This window comes from Gavialis gangeticus, unplaced genomic scaffold (genome assembly GCF_001723915.1).
Source record: "Gavialis gangeticus isolate Ggan-Ray unplaced genomic scaffold, GavGan_comp1, whole genome shotgun sequence".
Taxonomy (NCBI): domain Eukaryota; kingdom Metazoa; phylum Chordata; order Crocodylia; family Gavialidae; genus Gavialis; species Gavialis gangeticus.
In genome coordinates, this window is record NW_017729018.1 from 13,539,368 (window position 1) to 13,548,705 (window position 9,338).

The following is a 9,338-nucleotide window of genomic DNA, read 5'->3' on the forward strand; positions in this document are numbered from 1 at the left end:
CTTGTATGTCAGAAAGCAAGACTAACAGGACTAATCTAGAAACCACATTCCTGTTCACTGTTGCATTCTTTTTGTTTAGCCAGCATTCACACTCCCACAAAATTAGGATTCTAAGTTATCTGATATATTAATTCTCCCCCCTCCCCCAAAACCCATCAGAAATACCTGTGCTTAGAATTGAACCTAAAAAGAGTCAGGACACTGGTTTGGTTCATCTGTGGGACACTGCAGGACACTGGAGTTCTGCTGCTGGAGACAAGGGGAAATAGTCTCATTCCCCAGGGTGCTGTTGCTGTGGGAGGAGGGGAGGGCACAATTTGTGCAATCCACAGAAGCCTGGTTGCACAAAGTTATAAAAGAGCGTGTCAGTAACAGGGCAGGGCACTGTCCATAATTACAGATGCACCTTTTGGACATTTACCTTGGGTGTGCAGCTCTTGTCGTGGAGCAGGATGCATGTTTGCTAACAGCATGCAGGGAGACAAGGCTTTATCTAGGCAGTTGTAGTAAAGCAGAAGCATAAAGCTCACAAAAGAGCCAATGCAGAGTCTTCGAGAACTGTCGGCCCTCCCTAAACCCTACAGCATCTGGGTGTTGCTATGCTTGATAGTGCTTCTTTGTAGCCAGCCCAAGGCTTGAAACTCCCTTGAGAGGCTGGCTTAAATAAAAGCTGTATCTGGAGCCAAGCCATTTAGCAACATTGAATTTGGGAGCCTAATATTTCTCAGCACAGTTTCACAGCAATATTCCCCACTGCACTTCATCCCTTCCCTGTTTGCTGCCCTGTGGTCAAGTAGAAAGAAAATCCCAAGAAACTGTTAGCGATTGACTTTTCCTTATTGTTTGCTAGGTCTCTCCTTAATCTGCACAAGCTGATACCTGCTCTGTCCCTGTCTCTGATGAAGTAGCTAGTGTCACCTTTTGTTGCCCTGCAGGAAGGTCGTGAGCCAGATTATTCTGAATACAAGGAATTCAAACTGACTGTGGAGAACATCGGCTACCAGATGCTGATGAAGATGGGCTGGAAGGAGGGTGAGGGGCTCGGCACTGAAGGACAGGGAATTAAAAACCCAGTCAGCAAGTAAGCCAAATTCTTCCTCCTATTGATTCAGTCCTTTTCTGTCATGCCAATAATTGATGCTTCTATCACAGCCTATTGGAAGCAGCTGGAACGAATGTGGCTGCAGTTCATCACTTGGACAGTGCGTGGAATCCTTTCAGTAAAGAAAAAATAATTTCTGTTTTCTGCCAAAATCGGACTTGTTAGTTTTCACCAGACATATCTGTGATGTGAGCACGAGCCAGCTGCAGCTGGAGCTGTGACTTAGACACCACTGTCTTGCGAGAGGCACGCTCCCTGTCTCAGTTCCCTCATTTGTAAAATGGAGATAATGCTGGCATACTGCACACAGCCATGCAAGGATTTAACTGATGTTTGTAAAGTGCTGTATGCAGTTGCTATCAGGATATAAAGTGCATGCCTTCTGCAGCTGGAGAGCTCTGCTGCAGCCTGGCTGGTCTCCAGCACACTGTGCATAGAGGGCAGTTGCCAGTAGAGGGTACTCCTCGAACTGCTTTTGAAACCTAGTTCCAAATGAAGCCGAGCGCTTTGTTTGTGATCCTGAATCCTGCTGGACATCAGGCTCTTTGGCAGAAATGATTTCTTGCTTGTGGGCATTTTAGGGATAATAGCTTGATATAAGCAGCGTTTGCATCCCAAACCAATTGGATTGATCAGCTCCTAGTAGTTTCTTCTGAACTACAGGAAAACTATGTACAGATGATTAGAGCAAGTCAGAATGTTTCCCATCAGGAGGTCCCTTTTACCAGTGACGAGTGTGTGTGAAGCAAAGATGAAGTGTCTCTGCAAACCAGCTTAGCTCCTTCTTGGGAAGTCTGTCTGGGGGGTGGGGGTGCTCAAACTCAACATGTGGCAAAAGATCATGATGCACAGAACAATGGAGCTTCTGGGCCTGCTGGGGGGAACATGCCTCCGCTGCCCAGGGCTGTGCAAGGGATCATTTGCTAGGGTTCTGCCACTGCTGATGCCAGACTTTGCAACCTGTAAGGGAGCTGCCTGATGCATGCAGAAAACTGCTGCCACATCCCAGGGCCTCTGATGAGGCAGATGGGAGGCAGGCACTTTCAGTGCAGTGCATTTGACCACTGTGGCTGCTGGAGTTTTATCAGCAGGGCAGTGCGCAGCATAGTTATCCCTGCTACAGCTCTAAACCAGCAAAGCATTAAGTGAGCATGCATGTGCATTGCAGCTGCACTTGCTGCTGCTTTGGGAGAGAGTGTTTCCAGCTGGCAGTGGAGGAATGGGGCTGGAACATGATCATAGTGTGCTGCTGTACAGTCAGAAGTAGATGACTGTACAGCAGCCTGACTAACCTTTGGATACAGGTATAGAATGGGTCCCCAACATTCCTCAATCTTGGCTCCCCAGAGAAGGTGGATCTTGAGAGGTGGTATGCGTTTCTGATAAGCAGGAGGACAATCTCTCGGCCTCTTACCTGGGAGTGCTTTTCTTTTTTACCCAGGGGGACGACTGCCGTGGATGGAGCTGGGTTTGGAATTGATCGTCCGGCTGAGCTGAGCAAGGAGGATGACGAGTACGAGGCGTTCCGTAAACGAATGATGTTGGCCTACAGATTCCGCCCCAACCCTTTGGTAATGTGGCTCCCAAAGCACCCTAGACCTCTTGACACTGCCCATGTCCCATAACTGAGAAGGGGGGTGCCTAGTATTTGACCTTGTAAGGCACATTCTGCATTGCATACAAACGGTGAAAGGCGCCATGTTGTGGCCCTTCCTGTCCAGACACTGGCTAATCCTCGCAGCCTCCCTCAAGCAGGAGAATGCTCTGGTGAGAGTGGGGGACCAGGAGTCAGGGCTTGGGGCCTCCTTTGCCAGCCTTTTGCACAATTGCATACAGTAGTGCAACATGGGATTGAAATCGTGCACAATCAGAGTGCTGAGGTTTTGTGCTTTTCTGCCCTGGTTAAACAACTGTGTAAGGGCAGGGCAATGGAGAAATGTGCCTCACAAGGCTGTGTTCAACTCCACTCTTGGCTCACTTGGACCTCGGGCAAAACTGCATGTTGATTTCTTTGCCCATAAAATGGAGCTGCTGAGGCTTATGTACCCCTGGGGTGACTGGTACTTGCTGTTTGTAAAGCACTTAGTGGTCCTCTGATAAAAGGTGCAACGTAAGTACAAAGTTGCATCACATAGTCCTTCAGATTCCCAAGGTCCCATTTGAATAGAGTAAATAAGGTAACAGTCACAAGGAAATGATTGCTACCGTTCATGCAGAGATTTTCTTTTTGATGCTGTTCTTGTGCTGAATCAAATCATGATTACTACAACACCCTGGCAGTCAGCTCTCCTTGCTCTTATTTTTAATAGAAAAGTTCCTGGCATTTGGCTTGAGCCTGTACTTGCCCAGTCTGAGCACTGTACACAAAGCATGCTGCCGGGTTGTCCTTGAATCCCAGCAGGTTTTATGTTGAATAATCATTCTCCTCGCCACAAAAAGCGTTATCAGTTTGCGTCTGACACCGTCACATCCAGCAGGCCAGCGCTATCAGAAAGGTGCATTCCATTTGTCATTTTGCAAGGGGAATCTCCTGCTCTACCTCTCCAAGCCCCGTGTTCAGTGGTGTCCTTCGATTAATATTAATTGAGCTCAAACACTCGTCAGAAGGCTCAGCTTGCAATTTTTAATTAATCTTCTGTTGTTAATCCTTTTCCTGCAGAACAATCCGAGGCGACCTTACTACTGATGGTGTTTTCAGGACAAAGTCTTTTCAATACCGTTGTAATTTTACTGTGAAATGTTACAAATTTGCATTAGCATCCCCCCCACAATATTGTAAATTTATTAAAGTCCCAGCACCATCTCTCACCCAGAGCGAAGGGTGAGTGTGCTTGCTGCACACTCGAGTGCCATGACAACCGCATCCTAACAAGGCCTGGGATGGGATTCATAAAGGAGAGGAGAGCAGGCGCAAATGGAGGGTTTTTTATGGTTCCCTCCTGAATGGAAGGGTGCTAATAGGACTCCGTTTGTTTGCTGCTCAGTGCCACGTTACTTGCCAAGACATGTGTATTTGCAGATCCCTCCACTCTTCGGATAGGCAGCTTTGGCTGTCTCGTGTTTTTATAAAGAATATGTACAAGGGACAGCTCCCAACCCTACCTCTGGACTGTTGTTGAGTTCTTTGGCCTTTCCTCCCAAAAGATGGGTTCAAACACCATATTCAGTCCAGCAGACCCTCCAGCTAACATTGCAAAAGAACAGCCTCGTGGTTTGACTGCTGCTCAGTGGAGGATGAGATCCAGAACAATGCACGGAGCGTCATATGGGGGGTTGAGGTAACTAGGGAATTTAGTCCAACCCCAGAGGCAGAGTTCCCTGCTTTTTTAAACACTAAATTCACCCACAACCTTTGGAGAAACGAGAGGCCTACAACCATGGAAGGGTGAAGAATCAGGCCCTCAGACACCAGTTAGCTGCAGGCGGTGGTGATATTAAACACCACCTTTCTCTGCTCTTCCTGTAAATAAAATCTATTTTCCCCTTAGTATTTTTTTTTTTTAAACATTTACCAACTGGAAACAGTGGTTTAGCCAGATTTCCAGGGGTGGAGATGCAGCCGTGGCATTCACCTTCCCTCAGAACATCTCATAGAAGCTGTAAGATTTTTTTTTGTTTGTTTGTACTGTTTATTTCCCCCTGCCCCAATATCAAACTTGCCATTTAGTATGTGATTCACTTTTCTGTTAACTTTTTTCTTAATGATGTAGAATCGATGGCTTGGCTTTCAATAAAAAACAAAGGAAAAAAAAAGGTCAACTTGATATGAGTTCATCATGGGAAAATTAAAATGTATGAGTCCCTTAGAAATGCAGGCAGTCACGCCTGCAGCTGAGAAATATGTGATCCATTCCTGACAGTGATATATGCCAGTGTGACAGGTGTGCTTATTACAGCCTGCACACTGGGGTATTGCAGTTGCTGTGGCTAATCAGCGCATGGGCAATAACCATGAAACATTAGGTAATAAAGGTAGGAAATTTGGCAGGGCCAGTGGTAAGACTGAGCTTGTCCCAAAACTATTAAGGCTGTTGCAACAATCAGACTTGCCTGCTGAATTAAGGAGCCAGTCTGCTTAGTCTATGAGCCTCCCACTTCAGGGGAGTGTGGCTGTGCTCTTGGATCTTTACCCCACCGCAGGGTATTCAGTCACAAGCAAATCAAAGCAGAGCTTCTTAACTGTGTGTCTTTAGTTAGAAAAGACCAGAAGTGGTGCAGGGATAGAGTTTGTCCACTGCGAGGCATTGGGCTGTCCACCGGCACCTAACAGTAACGAATTCCAGTTACTTTATCTGCGTGTGCTGGTGCCTCACCCCACCTCCAATGGCCACAGCTTGTGAAGCCTTCTGTAGACATGGGAGCGTGACCAAGGCACTCTCTCCAAGCTGTGCAGCAGTATGCTGGAAGCCCCTCTCTCCAAGCCCAGCTGTTTGGCTTCTGCGTTTTGAAAGCCGGCATTGCTTGGTGCTTCTACAGGGTCCCCATATATTTCTGGTGGAATCTTTAAAGCTAATTGGATGCGAAAGATGCTTGCATTTGCTCTTCCTTTGGCAAAAGCCCTGTATTAATCTGTTTCATCGCAGGCCAATCTAGCAATGGCTTTGTCTCCAATACAGCATCCTCTGTATCGGTGCCGGCTGAAACCCAGCCCTCCTCATTACAGTGTGCACCTCTGGCTGGCTCTTTTTTTCATTTCAACAACAGGGATAAGTCTCAGCAGCATGAAGTGATCCTTTCAGCAGGACCCCAGCCAGCCAGGCTGCAGGAACACCTTCACCTCTGTCCCTTCATTGTCTGCAGAGCGCACCCTCAGCCCCCTCCGCAGACACACCCAGCAGAGGTGGCTTTTGCAGTAGGCCCATAGCAGGAGTATTTCAGACCAGAGAAGAGATGGTTCCAGAGTCCTGGAACCCTCTTTGCAAATGCTCTGGTAGCTGCCCACCTTGTGTTACAGCAAGGGTGACTCCGGTGACCCCAGCTGTGGCCATATGGCCCAAAAGACAAGACCTGCACTTTGCTAGCACTGGGTAAGTTTGCAATGTTAAATGGAAGTTTGGAGGGCAGGAAAAGTTCCTCTCATGACTACAACAGTCATTCCCAAGTGTGCTACTGTAGGCTCGACATGCCTCCTATTTATTAGTTAGCCATTATTATTTTATTATTTGGCCCATAATGTCCATGGGCCACAGGCAGGGTTGGGATCCCCTGGCAGGGTCACTGCACAGACCTGCAGTTCAGGAGCCAGTGCTTGCCCTGAAGAGCTCACCGTCTACACAGAAGTTACACTTGAAGATGCTGAAGATACACCAGCGTTAAGGAGGGAGTGAGGCTGAGGGCCTGGAGGAGGCTGGGGCAAAGACTCTATTCCACAGAATTTTTTTCAACAGCTTTTACAAAGTGCATTTGGTTTCATTCCACTTCACGTTGCACTCACGGTGAGGAGTCCTCTGTTTGCAGGCCCAGTCAAGGCCCTGTCTCAGCCCTGGAGACCACACACTCCCTTTCTTGGTTCAAAAGTGCAGCTTGCACTGCGGGGCAGAGGTTCACAGGGAGGGCAGGGATGGTAGTAAGCTTACACAATTGTGCTTGGTGGGGTGTGCAGGGCTGTGGCCTCTGAGCTTGATAACCTAGCACTTGTCAGCAGTGCTTGCACACGCAGATGTGCAAGAAGGCAGAGCCCCTTCCTTCCGTGTGCAAAGAGAAGGGCGTGAAACACCTGCATATGCCACCATCTGCAGTTTGTGTTATGGCTCAGTACGGTGAAAGCCCCCCTTGGGATGCATGTGGAGTGCCTTCTACTTGCCCGGCTGCAAAAAGACACAAGGAAATCGTACAGGGCAAAGTGCGCACCAGCTAATTCAATCCACGGACTCTGACACGGGAGCATGGTCCAGGAGCCCCAATGCAGCGTTGGTGAGCGAGGGGAAAGGTTGGATGACAGCATTTCTGTTCCTGCTAACGGCTGACGAATGGTGCTTCATTGCTTGGGAAGCTTGTGGCACGTATTGAGCCCTGCCACTCGCCCTGGCCGCCCCCCCCCTCCGCACAGCATTGACTCTAAATGCAGCTGAGAAGGGAGGTTAAAAGGGAGAGGTTGTGATAATGGTCCAATCCCAGCTGGACACAGAGACCTTGAAATTCCTGCTCTCCGTGCTGCATTAAAGACATGTGAAAAGTGTTGGTTTCCCTGGGCTTTTTCCATCTCCCTCCTCCCTTCTGTCCTTCACAACCTGAGGACGCACGTTCTTTTGACTAGTTTAAATGCTTAAGATTTCCAGGATGAATTGGAAAAAGCAGTTCAGTCGCTGAGCTTTTCCAAACGCCTTTGGACTGCATTTGCTTCTGCCATAACAGCAGCCGCATGTGAATCTCAAGAAGACAATCTCAAGCCCATTGTGTATAAATAGTATTTCCACAGCTGGTAGCAGGCCTAGAAAATCAGGAAGGAGGAGGGATGAGGTTAAGGGGCTGGCTGGGGACAAGGGTAAGCTGGATCTTTCTCAACCTCCCTGTGCGGCCTCATGTCAGGCTCTTTCTTCCTCCCTCCCCCCAGCTATGGGACTGCCACTTGCTGCGGTGCCTGGGGTCATGCTGGCAACGTCCTCGACTGGGTGGTGCATGTGTGGGGCACCATGCTTGAAAGGGACCCAGCATTTGACATGCAGGAAAGAGCCACACCATCCCAGCAAGAACTACCAACAAGGTGACCGACTGGAATAGACTTTTCCAGGACCAGGGGCCTTTCTGCTGCCCCACCCCCTTCTATTTTGGGGGTTACACCCCTGCGCCAATGTGATGTAGCTTGTTTCCTTACTCACGGGCAGCCAGAAGCTGGTGGGGTGACTGGTGCTCTTGGTAAAATCAGCAGTGTGCCCTTGTCACCAAGAAGGCAAACCGCATCCTGGGCTGCATTGGTAGGAGCATTGCCAGCAGATGGAGGGCAGTGATTCCTCCCCTCTGTTCTGCACTGGGGAGACCACATCTGGATCCTGTGTCCAGTTGCAGGCCCCCACTACAGAAAGGATGTGGCCAAATTGGAGAGAGTCCAGTGGAGGGCAACAAAAGTGGTTTGGGGGCTGGGAGACCTCATATAGGAGGGTTGAGGGACCTGGGCTGGTCCAGTCTGCAGACGAGAAGACCGAGGCGGGGGATTGAACAGCAGCCTTCACCTCCCTGCAGGGGGGCTGCAAAGAGGATGGAGCTGGGCTGGTCTCAGCGAGCGCAGACGACAGGACAAGGAGCAATGGGCTCAAGCTGCGGCAAGGGAGGTTGAGGTTGGATATTAGGAAAAACTTTCTCACAAGGAGGATAGTGAAACACTGGAACAGGTTACCCAGAGAGGTGGTGGACTCTCCATCCTTGGAGGTTTTTAAGACCTGGCTAGACAAAGCCTTGGCTGGGATGATGTAGGTGGGGCTGGTCCTGCTTGGAGCAGGGGGGTGGTCTAGATAGGACCTCCTGAGGCCCCTTCCCTCCTCATTTCTATGATTCTGAGCTAAGGGAATGGAGTCAGATGCTCTGCATCAGTGCTAGGATGTCAAGGATAGTACGAGGCTAATTGTCTTGGCTGCTGTGCTGTCTCCACCTGAGGGAGGATGAAAGGGGAGAAAGGAAGCCAAGGTCCATTTCTCAAAGCCCTAATGAAGTTACAGTAACGAATACTGTAAGTGTAAGGGCAGATTTCAATGAGGTAAGGAGACTAGTCGGGGAGACACTGAGGTCTCGGAGAGGGGGGAGCTGGGAGTCCAGAAAGAGTGGTCGTTGCTTAAGGAGACGATCCTCCAAGCCCAAGGGGTGACAATCCCCACACGGATCAAAGGGGGCAAGAGGTGTCAACACCTCCAAAGCGAGAGGTTTTCTCTCCTTTCCAATGCGCGGAGGGGCCCATTCTGCCCAGCACCTCGCGGAGTTCTTGGCCTGGAAACTTCCCCGTGGCAGCGCTCTGCAGCCTGGGAAGCAGCACCCCCACCCCAGGGCCCGGGCACCTGGGCACCATCAGTGCGCTGGTGCGCAGGCCCCCGCAGGGTGGACTTCCCCAGGACCCGCAGGAGAACGGAGGTGGTCCGGCCGCCCTCCCGCTCGCTGTGCGGTGGAGGCTGGGAGCCGGGCCGCACCCAGGCACGGGGGCCTGCTTTGCGGGAGGGTGGCGAGCGAGGGGGGGGGGGCGCCCTGCTCTGGGCGAGGCGGCGGGGCCCGGCGGGTTCATCGCGGCTGGAGGGGCGCGGGGATGCCCGCC

The 9,338-nt window shown here is 50.3% G+C and overlaps 1 protein-coding gene across 1 annotated transcript in view; it reads left to right on the forward strand.

The window, feature by feature from the left end:
- SUGP1 (SURP and G-patch domain containing 1) overlaps positions 1 to 4,861 on the forward strand; it is a 33,359-nt gene extending 28,498 nt beyond the window's left edge. Inside the window, exons 12-14 of the mRNA XM_019513595.1 lie at positions 936 to 1,081; positions 2,544 to 2,673; positions 3,762 to 4,861. Of these exons, the coding sequence (XP_019369140.1) occupies positions 936 to 1,081; positions 2,544 to 2,673; positions 3,762 to 3,788 (303 nt within the window). The 3' untranslated portion in view covers positions 3,789 to 4,861. The remainder of the gene's footprint in view (positions 1 to 935; positions 1,082 to 2,543; positions 2,674 to 3,761) is intronic.
- The last annotated feature ends 4,477 nt before the right edge of the window (positions 4,862 to 9,338 follow it).